We start from the raw sequence: 16,984 nt of genomic DNA, 5'->3' as shown, positions 1-16,984 counted from the left end.
TTCGTTGAAAACAAAAGTAGGTAGTCCAAATCTAATTAATTTTATTTATTTATTTTTTTTGTATATAGGAAAGCGGTGCTGCTAAAAAAAACGACATTGTTCATGAATGAAATTTTGTTAAAACTGCCTGATATTCTTTATTAGATACGGGGGGGGGGCTAATCAAGATTTTGTCCTGAGTGCAAAATAGGCCGTAACGGCCTTTATTAAAATTAATTAGAGGGTGCAATTGGCAGTAAGTATAACCAAATTGAATCCGGTTTTCATTTTCTCCTCATAATCATCACCATTCGTTGAAAATAAAAGTAGGTAGTCCGAATTTAGTTAATTTCAATGTTTTTTTTTATATTTCGCATATATTAAAGCGGCGCTTCTGGAAGAAAACGACGTTGTTCATGAAAGAATTTTTTTTCAAAACTGCTTGAAATTCTTTAGGAGATGGGGGGAGGGGGCGGGGGGCTAATCAAGATTTAGTTCTGGGTGCAAAACAGATTTTTTTTCTTCGGATTGATTAATTAACTAATTAATTACCTTGAAGTAAGATGAATTAACTGATTAATTGTGGAGTTTGTTATTATTACGTTTGCACATGCCTTGCATATTGTTTCTTGTCATTTGACAGTTTTAACATATTGACAGTTTCTTGTCAAAGTAAAAAAGATAATAGCACTTCTTTGTTGGTCACAAATATGAATAGAGATGATTTTCTCGAAATACTGCTGAAACAGCTCTTGTGATTGCATTTTAAAGTTAGAAATAGAATTGTAAATTAAATTAAATTGAAAAACCCACTAAATTTGGAAAGTTAATATAAATATCTTTTAAAAATTAGAATTTTGAGCCTAAAAGAAAGTGAAAAGGAAAGGAAAGAAAAGATAATTTGAAAGTGTCTACTTATTGTGTCATATCCTTCTCTTCTCAGCTCCCCATACTTTTTGGGCTTTGAGCAGTGGAATCTGTTATTATTACGTTAACACATGTCTGCCATAATAAAAAACGATAGATTTTTTTTTACCACAGCAAACCACGTCAAGCAAAAGAACTGGGAAGAATGTTTTGAGCACTGTGATGTGGAAGGAAGGAGAAGGTGAAGAAAAAATATGCTGCCACTACCAGAAAAAAACAAAAATGAGATGATACTATTGTACAAAAACAAAACGTAAAAGGAATGAATAAAACACACTAGAGGTGATAAATTGGCAGTAACAGTAATACCAAGAAAATTATGAGTGGATTTTGAGGGAGGTACGGAATTTCTGGATGCCACTTATTTTTCAGATGAACGGGCCTGGGTCAGCTTAAAATTCTGTTGTCAGAATCCGAAGAGCAATTACAAGGTATACGATTGCACCTAAAAGTATAGAATTCCACTTTAGATGAGTTCCACCTTGGACTCCACCTTAATTCCAAAACTCCATTTTAGACGGATAATCATGAATATGACTAAATTGTCATGAAATGAAAGCGCGTCAACCTTAGTAGAAGAAAAAGACACATTGCTTATAGTCAAGGAGACATCGCCCAAGATCTGTTAGACTACTAACCTTTTAAGGTTCAGGCCCTTGTAGGCTCCAAATGTCGTAGTTAGAGGCGGCGAATATTTTGCTAAGGTGTTACAATTATTTCAGAGTACCTTGCATGATCTTAAACTTTAAGATTTTTAACATTGCAATATTTCCTTTTCATGTAATGTCCAATCGTGAGTACTATCGTATCACCATTGGTATATGTTCTCTTTGGAGATAGGAGTTGTAATCTTGCTGGTTTTGTGTAACTAGAGGGTCTCTCAGAAAGAGCTCCAGATTTGAGTTTACTATAAATCGAATTTACCGCATGGTTTACACAACAATGACGAATTTGTGCCATGAACATTAACCTGGAAAAGAAAAACACAGTATCAAGACATTACCTCAAGGATCAGTGATAACAAAACATGCAAAAACAGTGTTAACAGCAAAAACAGCGACCGTCTTTGGAGAACGTGGCGCCTTTTTTTTTTTTTTTTTTTTTTTTTTTTTTTTTTTTTTTTTTTTTTTTTTTTTTTTTTTTTTTTTTTTTTTTTTTTTTTTTTTAACGAATAGTATTTCAAAAGTTATAAGGGTCTGATAACTTCAGTGATCAATCAATAGTGAAGAAACCTTAAACGTTACATTTTTTTTGCGGATGCTTGTTACAGAGCCATAAATCTCTATAAAAGAAAAAATAAAAAAGGCTACATCTCGTATGAATGACGAATCGATGATTAAATGAAAAATTGTAAAAGGATGTTTCGTTCAAGTTCTTAATGGAACCTGGTTGTTTTGAATAATTATAAGTTTAAAGACACGTGTCTAATTACATCTATTAAACAAACATTCTGAATACATGTATTTGATAACGCGTAAATTTAATAATTTTTTTTTCTAGCTAGTGGATCTTACACTCTAAATCAGTTAATAGCTGTGCAAAACGAAGTTCCGAAAACAGAAGATTGTACTGACGAAGACAATCTACAAGAATTTGAGTTTATTACCATTAGAGAAGAATCGTTTGAGAGTCAGTCTCAGGCTGAAAGTGTATCAGAAACTACAGTTTTAAAAGACTCTACCTCGTTTGAGTCTGACCAACCGGGAAATTTGAAATTACAATTTCCCTCCTTCGACGATTTGATAAGTACTTTGGAGGAGGACTTTAGGAGAACTATGTCAAACGCCCCAAGCCCTGTTGGGCCTTTGGCAAGTCCTTTAAGTGTTAGTGGAAGTGAATCAAGTCCATTTTCTAATGGGAGCCCACCAGTGACGGACAGTCCTCCTCCAGGCTACATGTCAGAGGATAATGACACACAGGAGAATGGAGAAGGTAGCTTTTAGATATTACGTGTTTGTGCCTATAATGTTACTCGATGTCTCTAGAGCTGAAGGTTTATGTTCCCTGTGCTAGTTTCAGTATATTCTTCTTCTTCTCTCCTACGGTTTTAATAAATCAACAAACAGAAAAATATGCATTATTACTCCACAGCTGAGATTCAGCTCTATCCATCCAACGAATTAATTTTTTGAAATTCAGTGCTAAAAATAATGTGAAAATCAGTGAAAATATTACTATTTTCCTTTTTTAGGAAGTTTAGATTTATCTCTAAGCAAATTAATACTTTAATTCTGGCTCGGTGAATGGGCAGATCTGAGACTAGTAAATCCAATGATACAAGTAACTTGTCATTTCGGTGGAAACTTTGGCTGTAGGCTTGTTGCAAAATTGCTTGTTTCAGAGGGAACATATACCTGAAATGAATAAATATCATAAATGGGAGCCTTTAAGGGTGGGTTCATATTGAGCAGTATCCTTCTACATTTTAGAAATCAGAAAATAAACAAAAGCTGATTTTTTTTTATCTTGGAAAAATGTGATGCTGTATTTCCTTTTTTTGAAAATTGGGCTAATATATTTTTGTATTTCCGGCTTGAAGTAAAATGTCCTGATTCAGGAAATAGAATAATGAGAGAGATTGGTTTATTGCACAACTTTCATAGCTCTTGGTTACATCATATAGATGCATATATATATATATATATATATATATATATATATATATATATATATATATACATATATTTGAATATACATATATATATATATATATATATATATATATATATATATATATATATATATATATATATATATATATATATATATTGTCATTTATATGCGATGAATATTCACAGTGATTGCTTTGTATGTGACTTTGAATCGAATTTTAATTAAAATTGATTAAGTTCCAGAGTACAGCGCTATGGGTTCCCTAATCTCAACTAAATTCAAATGATCCAGATTGAGAAAAGTGATTAATGACCGACAGTATTTGAGAATGGCACCGAAAAAAAAAACAGGATAGGGCCTAATTGAAGGGTGTTAAATTTAGAAAATTTTAGAAATAAAGATTGTTTAAATATAAATAAAAAAATTCTTATAGGAAATCAGATGAACACAAGTCCAGTTGTCGAGTCTCAACCAGTAATATATACAGAGCCTGCCTTTTGGTGTTCTATTAGCTATTATGAACTGAATACCCGCGTAGGAGAAACCTTCCATGCATCGCAACCATCAATTACAGTTGATGGATTCACTGGTAAACTTGTCTTTTTTTTATAGTATCTATATAGTGTCTATTGCGGTATTATTATAGTGTCTGTATCTATTTACCTTGGTTTATTGAAATTTCAATTACATTCTGAAAATTACACATTGAAAGTACTTCATATTTCATATTCTAGATTCCAGTAATTTGGAAAAAATTCAGCAATCTGAATTGGTAATGAAATAAAAATTTAATAGGACATCGCTATGCTGTTCTGGCTGTGTTTAAGTATATAATCTGGATTTAATCGCTACACTAAAAAGTTTTTCTATCCCACAAGTATGTGACCCAAGGAATGTATTTTGAGGAGGGGGACTACATTTTGGTAGAGAGAAGATCAAGAAACGCTAAAACTATGAAAAATTGAAGAAATTCTAAAGAATATTATTAAAATCTTGATATTTAGGAAAAAATAAAGTTTTGAGAAGTCATATTTTAGCCTTTACCCTTTTAGAATTTATAATCAAATTTTTGCTTAATCAGTTTTTTCTTTTTATTCTTAAATTCGTCGCGCCAGGTATAATTAAATTTTTGATCCGTCGCTAGTATTCTACTGATGTTTTTAGATGACTATTAAATCTTCTTCTTTTCAAGTGCCAATAAGGACTTAGGGATAACTTCCTCAGGAGCATCATTACACATCGAAGCGTGAAGTCGAATGGAAGTGTTCTTCAAGTGCTCTGTTCTTGGCCTGTCAGCCTCAAGATGATTGGACCAAGCTGCGTACCTTCCTGAATTTCTTGTTTGGACAATTGGAAACACAATACGAGAAACTTCCAGAGATTAAGGTCAATTGAAGTACTTGTAAAAAACAGTCATCGACGCTACATCAAACCTCTCACTAGCAGACTGGAAAGAGTCGTGGTAAACGACTAAACCTACCCTATTTTGAATCTTTTGGGGTTGTACCAGCAACATTGTCAGAGCACCAGCATACAGCGAGCATCCATACTCGGCAATGGGTCGGATGCAAGACTTGTAAAGCAGGATGATCAAGCTGAGTCGTGGAGGGGTTTTGCAGCAGAGTATTTTCCCTAGCTTTCTTACGCAGGAGGTTTTCACCCGATCGAGATGGGTGCTCCGAGAGAGATCTATGGAGGAGTGGATTCCAAGGAGACGAAGCTCGCCAACTTTCTTTGTAGCTTTGTTCAAGAAGATGAAGTTGGGGTCAATGTGTGGCACTTTTGGTCGGGAGATCAGCAGCTCTTTTGTTTTCGATGCATTGAATCTGACTATTCAGGCATCAACCTGCTTTTTAATTTCCAAAAATCTGTCTGTAGTGGCAGGGATTCTTTGAATGTAAATAGTACATCGTTTGTATAAAAATTGATATTAACCTTTTAAGTTCTTATTTAATGTTGATGCCTGTTTTTCGATATAGGTTTTATTCATTAAGAAAAAATCGAATTTGCTTTTACATAATTATTGGGTGAAGAGTTGCATATAAGTAAACTTATTGAAGAATTTATGTTTATGGAGTGTTGGAGGCACACACTTAAGAAATGGTGCCTTTCACCTTTTCTCCAAAAATCTTTATATTTTGAAATTTCCCCTACAGACGTTTTTCCTTTTTTTTTTCTTTTTTTTCTAACCCTTGAAATATCTCTTCCCAGAAAATAGATTTCGATGTGAATATGTGAATTTTGGCATCATATTGGCTGCAGTCTTTCAATCTGATGTTTTAAGTTCAATTGACTACCCCCAACACGTTTGGTCAATTATCACAGTTTGGCTTCCCTTGATTTTTTTTTTCTTTCTCGAGGTATCTAGAAGCCTAATGGTTTTCCGAAGTGTCTTTCTTATGTCGAATGTCGAACTGTCGAATATGTATTTCTTACTTTATAAAGATTTAGAAATCAGGGCTTAAGATGATTCAGTTTGTTTTTGTCATCTACTGGAAATTCTTAAAATACTTTTTTTGCCCAAGCTACTGGTTGCTATAGAACACTTGGCAAATTTAAAACAAATTTTCTATTCTCTTGCAAAATTTTTGTTTTGTAAAGTAACCCATTTTAGCTGTAACATGTTCCTTTATGTTCTAGTTCGTTTCGTCACCTGACCATTAGGCAGGAGGTTCTTCATTCAATCTCCAGCAATAGATAATTCATCATAAGTAACTGTGTTTAATTTGGGGGGGAGCCATAATGGGCTGAGTAAGGAGTGTAGAAAACTGTTCAGACAGAAAACACATTTCCATCTTTGAGGAAATGAAATAACCAATCTGCAAATGATGTTTCTCGAAATGAGAGAAACAACCAAAGCCTCGTAGCGCTACCCAGCAAAATAATAAAGCTAATTACAAAAAGCTCAGTAAAATTGTTACTTGTATTTATTTTATATACCTCTGTTTTACTTTTATTTTTTAGTTTTTTTTTGTATTTTTAATGCGATTTTAATTTTACTAAAAGAAGCATTAAATATAATTTTAACTTACCTTGAGTTTTTTTTTGCTCTGCTGGGCAGTGCTATACTGTCAGGGGTGCTGTTAATTTCTAAGTTTGAGAATTCACATTTAACCTTTTAATGTCTCATTTTATGCTGGTACTGGCGCTAGGTATGAATTCTGTCCATTAAAAAAGAGACAGCTCATTGAAGCGGAAACTTGAAGCTATAGCGCCATTTTTAAGCAACAAAAGGTAAAGAGTGGGTGGGGCTTCCTGACATCTGCCTCCCGGTATTGAGGCAAACTTAACGCCAATTCCCTTCTGTTCTCTTATGTGTGTAAATATCATTATAACATTATATCATTAAACCGGAAACTTGAAGTTATAGCGCCATTTTTAAGCAACAAAAGGTAAAGAGTGGATGGAGACTCCTGACATCTGCCTCCCTGTATTGAGGCAAATTTAACGCCAATTCCCTCCTGTTCTCTTATGTGTATAAATATCATTATAAGATTATATCATTAAACCGGAAACTTGAAGTTATAGCGCCATTTTTAAGCAACAAAATGTAAAGAGTGGATGGAGACTCCTGACATCTGCCTCCCGGTATTGAGGCAAACTTAACGCCAATTCAATTCTGTTCTCTTATGTGTATAAATATCATTAAAACGGAAACTTGAAGTTATAGCGCCATTTTTAAGCAACAAAAGGTAAAGAGTGGGTGGAGACTCCTGACATCTGCCTCCCGGTATTGAGGCAAACTTAACGCCAATTCCCTTCTGTTCTCTTATGTGTATAAATATCATTATAACATTATATCATTAAACCGGAAACTTGAAGCTATAGCACCATTTTTAAGCAACAAAATGTAAAGAGTGGATGGAGACTCCTGACATCTGCCTCCCGGTATTGAGGCAAACTTAACGCCAATTCAATTCTGTTCTCTTATGTGTATAAATATCATTAAAACGGAAACTTGAAGTTATAGCGCCATTTTTAAGCAACAAAAGGTAAAGAGTGGATGGAGACTCCTGACATCTGCCTCCCGGTATTGAGGCAAACTTAACGCCAATTCAATTCTGTTCTCTTATGTGTATAAATATCATTTTGACATTATATCATTAAACCGGAAACTTGAAGTTATAGCGCCATTTTTAAGCAACAAAATGTAAAGAGTGGATGGAGACTCCTGACATCTGCCTCCCGGTATTGAGGCAAACTTAACGCCAATTCAATTCTGTTCTCTTATGTGTATAAATATCATTATAGCATTATATCATTAAAACGGAAACTTGAAGTTATAGCGCCATTTTTAAGCAACAAAAGGTAAAGAGTGGATGGAGACTCCTGACATCTGCCTCCCGGTATTGAGGCAAACTTAACGCCAATTCAATTTTGTTCTCTTATGTGTATAAATATCATTAAAACGGAAAGTTGAAGTTATAGCGCCATTTTTAAGCAACAAAAGGTAAAGAGTGGGTGGGGACTCCTGACATCTGCCTCCCGGTATTGAGGCAAACTTAACGCCAATTCCCTTCTGTTCTCTTATGTGTATAAATATGTATGTATTTTTAGATCCTAGTAATTCGGAGCGGTTTTGTCTCGGTCTATTATCAAATGTAAATAGAAACCCAGTGGTGGAACAAACTCGTCGACATATTGGCAAAGGAGTTCGCCTCTACTACATTGGCGGTGAAGTGTTTGCTGAATGTTTAAGTGATTCCTCAATTTTTGTTCAGTCACCAAATTGTAATCAGCGGTATGGGTGGCATCCCGCCACTGTTTGCAAAATACCTCCAGGTAAATTATCTCTTGTAACTCCTCCTTATCATCGACAAAATTTCTTTGGAATAGAATTAATTTATTTTAAGATATTAAAGTGTTAAGGATAGTGAATAATAAATCTGACTATTTGAATAGGTTAAGTGGAAACTTGAACAACCATATGTATTGTATGTATATATATATATATATAATATATATATATATATATATATATATATATATATATATATATATATATATATATATATATATATATATATATATATATATTAAGGATATATATTAAGGATATTATATATATTAAGGATAGTGAATAATAAATCTGACTATTTGAATAGGTTAAGTGGAAACTTGAACAACCATATGTATTGTATGTATATATATATATATATATATATATATATATATATATATATATATATATATATATATATATATATATATATATATATATATATATATATATATACATATATATATGTATATATATGTTAATGTTACTATTTAATTTTTTAAATAGTAATGCTTTTCTTTTCTAATTTAGTGACTTTTTGTAAAAAAAAAATGTTTTTATTATTATTTTTTTAATAAAAAAAAGCACCAAACAGCTTTGGGAATCAACAGACTGTTAATGTTTAAGTTTTTAGGGATGATAAAGCGTTGTCAGATTAAATATATTTGTTTAGCTTGTTTTTTTTTCACGATTCAACGTTGCAATTCTGACATAAGTGGCAACGCAACACTCTTAGAAATGTGGTACTTCCCCAGTGGTGTTGATTAGGGGAGAATGGGATTTAAGTTCTCCTATCTCGAGATTAATTTTTTTTTGTTCGGTATACGACAAATATGTCTCCCTCCCCCTAGATTTTGTAAAATGCATTTTACCCCTTCCCCCTCACAAAATTTTGTGAGTTAACGCCACTGTACTGTCCTATAAATCTTCATAGTTTTTAAGCAGACAAAAAAAATTGCGATTTTCACCTATGAATAGACTAGAATGAGGCGATGGGCAAAAAAGTTTTTATTTTGATGTCCTTCGTATTTTAAAGGTTCCATTCATTACCCTGCTTGATTTTGAAAAATTACTTTTTGGAGGTGTTTTCATTGAAAAATGCCTTTTCAGGTATTTTCATCGATAAAATTAAGAAAAGCGACAAATTTGCGTCCGTCTTGGATATGGAAAACGTATTTTGCCACCCCCTCCTCAAGAATTTCCGTGAAGTGTACTGCTCGAAAAGTTAAAATTTTAAAACAGACAAAAGAAAAATCTTAGAGAAATTCGATTTTCAGCTATGTGTTTCTGGCTAGTGTTTCTGTGTTTCAGCTAGTGTTTCAGCTAGTGGTGTATGTGTTTCTGGTTTTTAGCACCAAAGTCAAATTATGACACTCATTTCTTTAAAACAATCTGTTGATTTCATTGTTTTCTTTACTCTGTGAAACAATAACTATATAAAACGATAAGTATTTCGAAAAATTTGCAGGAGTATTACCGAAACCAAATTACTAAATAATTTTTCAACATTAATAATAAAAAGAAATACAAACAAAATTAATCAGTAGTACACCCTTTGCTTGCGAGGGTGGGATCCTAACAATTAAATATTAACGATAACAAATGTATGATATAAAGAGTTGGAGGGTGAAACCATATACCGAAAAATAAGACATGGGTAAAAAAAACACTCAGTAAAACTGTATGATGTCATCATCCCAAAGTATCAATAACCCCCGTCCCGTAAAAAAAAAAAACAGTCAATAATAATAACAACAAACAATTCAAATGACAATAAAAAAGATATTCAAAGATCATAACATAGAAAAGAGGCACTAAGACCTGAATCAAGAGTCTTGACGGAGCATGTAAAAAGTAGATAACATTGACTTGGCTATATATTTTATATTTTGATTTGGCTATAATACTTTGACCATCCAAGCCTGAACGAAATATGAGCAAAAAGTAAGTTTTTACCAAAAATAAATTTAATTTATTATAAGATGATTTTTTATTTAAAGTTTGATGTGAAAACAAAGAATGCTAAGTGTCTTTTACTAATCAAAATATTTTACATTATTTTCAAAGGAAATTTTTGGGGGAAAATCTGTTTGTTTTTGTCCTCTGTCTGATTTTCTTTTTTTGTAGTGCATCGTTTTTGTTGATTTTGTAAGTGTGCGTCTTGTATTTTTGTTTTCAATCAGTCGCGATTAATTTTCTGCCAGCACTTGTGCAAGATATTTATTATGACATAAAAGTTTGCTCTAAACGAACATGTCTTTACGTCTTGTGGTTATTGGAAGTTATTCCTGAGGGACTGATCCTTCAAAAAAACTTTTTTTTTGTTTAATGGACGTACTTGGTTAGGTTGAAAGGGAGGGGGGGGGTTCTCTCTTGTGAATACTGGTAGCCTGTGATTAAAAAGGTAATTTGATTTCAGGATGCAATCTCAAAATATTTAACAACCAAGAGTTTGCTGCCTTGCTTGCCCAATCCGTGAGTCAAGGATTTGAAGCCGTTTATCAGCTAACAAGAATGTGTACCATTCGGATGAGTTTTGTCAAAGGATGGGGTGCTGAGTATCGGTAAGTTGTGACTTTATTGCAAGTCTAAATTTGTAAACACTTAGTCAAAACTTTTTCGCCAGATGACCAATGGTCTACGCTGCTCAGGTACCAATTTTCTGATTCACTGCCTTCAGCGAAGAGTGCAATACGTCATTGGGGTCAAATCACTCGATGTTTTCAGTGTTTTCCCCAGATTTCTTCAGGTCCTCATTTAGAGCTGGGTCGACTCTGATTGAGCTTACAGTCACACCATTGACCCCACGTCTCAAACCAAATAACCAGAGACACCAGGATTCGAACCCCCGACCCTCAGGATTTTCATGTCTAGCGCTGTAACCACACGGCTAGTCGCTGTGCCAAAAAATGACTTAATAAAGTTGCGTTTCCATTCTACCTTTTTGGCGCCATCTATCTTGACTACGCTAACTGCATTGCACTTACTGCGAGAAGTCACAGGTGGCGCATCGTCCACCAATGGAAACAATCCGACAGGAAAGAAACGTGGGTGTCGGGCAGGGAAAAATGAAAGGAGAAGGCGTACGGGGTGTGCTATTTCGGTACTAGTGACAAGCCGTGACTATCGTTCTTCGCCAAAACAAGTGTTAGAGCGAAACCTGGTGAAAATCAAGATATCCAGAGCACCTAAAATACCGAGTCTTAAGAGATTTGACGAAACTCCCGTGTGCCCCTTCCAGGATAGCCCGCCCGTTCTTAAGCCCGAACGTCCTTTAGCTAAAAGTAAGTTGCCAAATATACTTGTGTGTAATGCTAGATCTTTGAACAACAAAACTGATGCACTTGAAGTTATTGCCAGGCAGAACAACGCCTCAATAATAATAATAAGCGAATGTTGGGACACTTCTGACGAATCGGCGCGCATCAAAGGTTACGCAAGCTACTTTAATACGCGTCACGATCGTGGCTTGAATCGTCGAGGAGGAGGCGTTGGACTTTATGTTCGTAATGACCTATCCTCAAGGCTGTTAAGTGAGCCTTTTTGACTCCGACCACGAAATATTATGGACCGAATGCAAACCTGCACGTTTATCAAAAAGATTTTCATGTTTAATTGTTGCTTCTGTCTATTATCCTGAAAGTGCTAAAAACAGGAAAGACTTGATTGAACACATTCAGTTTTTCGTAGACAAAATGCGCCGCAAGCATGTCTCTCCTGGCTTTGTTATTGCCGGAGACTTCAATCAAACTAATAGGCAATGGGTTTCAAATATTTTAGATTTGCGACAAGCCGTTACAATACCTACCCATCAAAGTGGCAGCATACTGGACTTGATTTTTACCAACTTGACAGACTTTTATTACGCACCGAGATCCCTAGGACCCCTTCTGAATTCTGATCACTTTATCATCTTCTGGGAAGCCAGTTCGGCAATTCCGAAGCCAAAACGAGTCAAGTATACGGTGCGACCACTTACTGAGGACTCGATATCTACATTTGGTCGCTGGATTGGTAATTATCAGTTTGAGGACATTTGCTTTGAACAGGATATTAATATTAAAGTCAATAAGCTGAATACTCTGCTTCAGGAGCAATTTCAGACTTGTTTTCCCGTAAAAGTCATTACTGTGAGTGACACTGATAAACCGTGGATAACCAATGATCTACAGAATTTAATAAAAACCCGTTGTCGCCTTCATATCGCTGGTGATACCGTAGCTTCAGCCAAGTTGCGTAATCATATTGTTAAACTAAACAAGCGTGCCAAGAGGCAGTATGTGAGGGATAAAATTACTCCCTTACTCACAATAGACCCCCACAAATGGCATTCCTCAGTAAAAAGACTTACCGGTAAGACAACACTCAGAGATCTAAGGCTCCTCAAAGAGGACGGTACCTTAACCTCAGCTAATGAAGTCAATTCTTTTTTTGCTAACATTTGTACCTCATTTCCATCAATCACCAAATCAGAAATTGATACTATCATTGCTGGTGCAGAGATTGAGGACGTATGTGAGGTCTCTGAATTCACTGTTTATAAGGAACTCCTAAGACTGAAAGCGAACTGTGCGTCCCACCCAGGTGAGCTTCCAGTAAAGCTGTTACGTGAATTCAACATTTTTCTTGCTAAGCCACTCTCTTCTATAATCAACCAATGTTTCCTTCAGCAAGTATTCCCTAGTGCTTGGAAAAGAGCATATGTCCGCGTTATTCCAAAAGTAAGGTGTCCAAAATCTTGTGATCAACTCCGGCCTATATCAATAACTCCGAACCTTTCTAAAGTTGCAGAAACGTTTATTTACCGCAAACTTATGTCACAGGTCTCTGCACATCTAGACCCGTATCAGTATGGATGCTTAAGAGGCAGCAGCACAACTGTTTATTTAGTACGGATGTACCATCTCATTGTCGACTGGCTCGACCGAGGAAGTGCTATAGTCGACCTTCTCCTCGTAGACTACCGAAAGGCTTTTGATCTTATTCGCCATTCCGTTGCTATCACAAATCTACGCACCATGGGTGCGCAAAAACATATTCTCCTTTTAGTGATCAATTTTTTACAAGCCCGCTATCAGTGCGTTTACAGTCTTTTCCCAGGAGATACCGACTCCGAATGGGTCGAGCTTACATGCGGAGCCCCACAAGGTACTAAGCTCGCTAGTCTACTGTTTTTGGCAGTGATAAATGTCATCCTTTCCGGCTAAGAGGAAAGATTTAAGTATGTAGACGACTTGTCAGTCCTACTGAAGTACATTGTTGAGAAGTCTGTGGCTGTCCCCCAATTCTGTAACGAAATAATCAAAAACTTCAAAGATGAATGTACTGCGAACAGCCTCCAAATCAACGAAGGAAAGACTAAAATCCTTCGCTTTAATCCCCTGAAGAGAGACTTTGTGTGCCCTCCTCCTCCTTATCCTAGTGAATCTTCGGCAGTAGTGCTTGGTGTCAAGTTTAGCATCGACTGCTCTTTCAGCCTCCATGTTGATACATTTATCAAAAAGGCAAATAGTGCGATGCGGACACTTATACTAATGCGTCGATTTGGTTTTTCAGTGACACAGCTAAGGATAGCCTATCTTACTTACATTCGACCAATTTTAGAGTATGCATGTCCCGTATGGGGCCCACAAGTCAATAACACTATTTACCTAAGTGACCAGCTTGAGTCAATACAAAAAAGAGCAGTCAAAGTAATATTGTGCGATGCTTTTATCGAATATAAGTTAGCATTATCCACTTTACAAATTCCCTCTCTTCAAGAGCGTCGTCTCAGTTTGATCCTTGAATTTGGCCAATATCTTCTCAGAAGTGATAAATACAGATCGATACTACCACCAGTTTTAGTGAAACATCGAAGTACTAGGTTGAAGAAATTTGACAGATTAGCAGCACCTCCTTCACGCACAAATCGTTTTTCCAACTCATTCATCCCTTTCTTTGTATCAAAGTATAACAATTGTTGATTTTAAACTATTTGGCTTCTGATTATTTTTTTTTTTTGTCGTTTGATTTAATCCTTTTTTCTTTTTTGTAAGCACAAGCGCCATTTAGTTTTATGACTACGAAAGATTGTGCAAATAAAACCTATTCTATTCTATTCTAACTACAATGGCATTCAAATTGAAACCAAAAACTATATACTTCTATTTGCAACGTCTGCGCCTTACCTCCATCGCCTTCAAAACAAAATTCCCACCCTAACAATCGTTTGTAGGAATGTTGATTTACGTACTGTTAGACCAAGCCTGCCACTTTTCTTGATTTTCCCCGAGTTCTTGGGATTTCAGCCATGTAATCTTGGAAACTGGAGCCCTCAAAAAGTGTATTAATTATATGTCTTATTGTTGTTAATGAACATCTTGGATTTTGGGGGACGGGGGGTCCAGGTTAATTGAATAGGCTCTATTAGGAGTGGGAGGGTGAACACCGCCCTATATTCATACCACGATGACCTCATGCCCCGCTATCTGAGGAAAATAAAATAAAAAAAGATGCCATATCTGCAGAACATCCTACTAGCAGGCACTTCTCTTGACTTTCAAGCCAATACATTTTTCTTGTTGTTCAAGCCAAGGGACGGAAAGTTTCTTATATAGGGGTTCTTATATAGGTCTTACACAAGGCGGTTCCAATAGTGTACTTCTTGTTTAAATCTGACTGTATTTTTGGTAGTTATGGGTTATTGTAATTTTTACTAAAGGACGTGATCGTTTCATTCTAGGTTGCTAGCTACTGCTGCAACCCAGATAATCATTTAAGAAAAACAAAATATTTTTAGATTGGGTCCTTGAAAGCCTACGTGGCGTAGTGTATATCGTGTGGGAATTCTAGTCCGTTCGAAGGTTCAAAGCCTGCCTCAGGCAATTTTTACACATTGATCAATTTAAAGTCTTAAGCAAAAATTTTATTAAAAACTACTACATTAGATCCTATTGACTGACATCCATCTTTTATGTAATGTTAGCTACCACTGCAACTTAGATTTTACTCAAATGTCGTACAAAAATGTAGTGTTTCGTAAAAATTTTGTTCTATTGTAAATATTACAATTGTTAAATTACAAAAAGTTTTTAAATACATCAATTTCCTTTAAAATGAGTCATTAAACAGCTATCTATGATGGTCCGATGCCCCAGTAGCTACGAATAAGAGGAAAAAAAACAGAAAAGGAAAAGATACCGTCGATGCGGAAGATGGTTGAAGCCATCTTTCTTGTTTTTCAAGCCAATAGATTTTCCTTGTTATTGAAGCCAAGGGACGGTAAGTTCCCTATATAATTTTTTTGGGCAAGACGGTTTTAATTGTACAGCTGTTGGAGTTCCTTATGGTGCTACCCACTTTGATTGAAAACCTTGTCGAATTTTCACTTTTCACTTTCTTTTCAATCAAATTTCATTGTCATACCACAATTCGCAATAGATTTCAACGAAAACTATTCCCCTTGGATAATCCGCAAATGGACCCTTGTCTTTGAGAAGGTCAGCCAACGTTGAGGCTCGCAAAATGATTTTTATGGTGTCGAATCCTCTTAAGTATGTGTGTCCAATTATGAATTTAATTGTATTAAGGATGCTGTAGATGCGCACACTCAACGCATGTGCTGTTCTTACTAATCCTAATATAATTTTCAATAAAAGTAAAGTACCTCCTTAGTTGTAGGAGGAGGCTTGGAAGAAACCCTTTATTTGGCTCACAATAAATGTACATTAATTACCGCCAGCCCCGCCAGAAAAATAAAAAGCTGTCCCCCATCACTATCTTATCTTTGTTACTTAGACTAGTCTACAAACTGACAAAATTCCCATAATCCCCCCCCACGTACAGGTATGATTTGGACCCTTTCTTCAGAGTTTAGGTGGGCAAATCATCAAGGATAATAGTCTCGTAAACTGCTTAACACCGCAAGTACCTAAACAATGAATTGGTTAATAAAATTATTTTGAAAAATGTGATAAAAACGTAATAGACAATTAAAGTTTATTGAATGAATCGGATTTTTAAAGGAGCTTCCTCTGATTGGATCGAACCCCCAACTTGTTTATAACATTATTTCTTTTCTGTCTTATTTTGTCCATGCCTTATTGTTTTGTCGGCCCTCTTGCTCTATATATTCTTGAAAAATTTATACGGCTATCACGGCTAGGATTTATTCATTGACTAAAGATATCTTTTTGACCCCACACTTTTTAGAAGGTTCTTTTGACGATTTCCCCAGCTGTAAACAAGCGAGTAACAATCAATTCGATCCTGCCCGTTCAAGAGTATTACAGCCTGCCCTAGTCAATCTATTCCATTTGAAAACTCGCAACTTGATACACCGAATCATGAAAACCCACGTACTACATTTAGGTCTAGAATATTAGGGTAAATATTTGCCAATTCGTTCATTTATTTTCGCTTCGTCTACATTCTTTATTTTCGCTACTTTTACATTCTTTCTTTTTAGTGTTAAAACTGTTACACATTGTTAGATAGGGCTTCATTTAAATGAGCCTCTACAGTGTCTTGACTGAGTATTAACTCAAATGGGTTCACCCTAACTTCCTTGTTTTTCTGTGAGCTTCGTCATATATTCCTTACCCCCCCCCCTCCTCCCCATTCTCCGCCGTGTGTGCAGTATCGTCAACTTTTGTGCTATATTAAGACAAATCTGTGAAAAGTTTTCTGCGTTCAATCGGGCCT

The 16,984-nt window shown here is 35.4% G+C and overlaps 1 protein-coding gene across 2 annotated transcripts in view; it reads left to right on the top strand.

The window, feature by feature from the left end:
* The window catches only part of LOC136031785 (mothers against decapentaplegic homolog 3-like), a 41,197-nt gene that overhangs the window by 23,399 nt on the left and 814 nt on the right, over nt 1–16,984 (top strand). For both annotated transcript variants that reach the window (XM_065711561.1, XM_065711562.1), the window contains exons 4-7: nt 2,407–2,838; nt 3,953–4,108; nt 8,077–8,301; nt 10,719–10,863. In XM_065711561.1, coding sequence (XP_065567633.1) covers nt 2,407–2,838; nt 3,953–4,108; nt 8,077–8,301; nt 10,719–10,863 — 958 coding nt within the window. The remainder of the gene's footprint in view (nt 1–2,406; nt 2,839–3,952; nt 4,109–8,076; nt 8,302–10,718; nt 10,864–16,984) is intronic.

This window comes from Artemia franciscana, chromosome 10, assembly GCF_032884065.1.
Source record: "Artemia franciscana chromosome 10, ASM3288406v1, whole genome shotgun sequence".
Taxonomy (NCBI): domain Eukaryota; kingdom Metazoa; phylum Arthropoda; class Branchiopoda; order Anostraca; family Artemiidae; genus Artemia; species Artemia franciscana.
The sequence above is the reverse complement of the archived record's forward strand: the minus strand, read 5'-3'. Positions and strand labels throughout refer to the sequence as shown.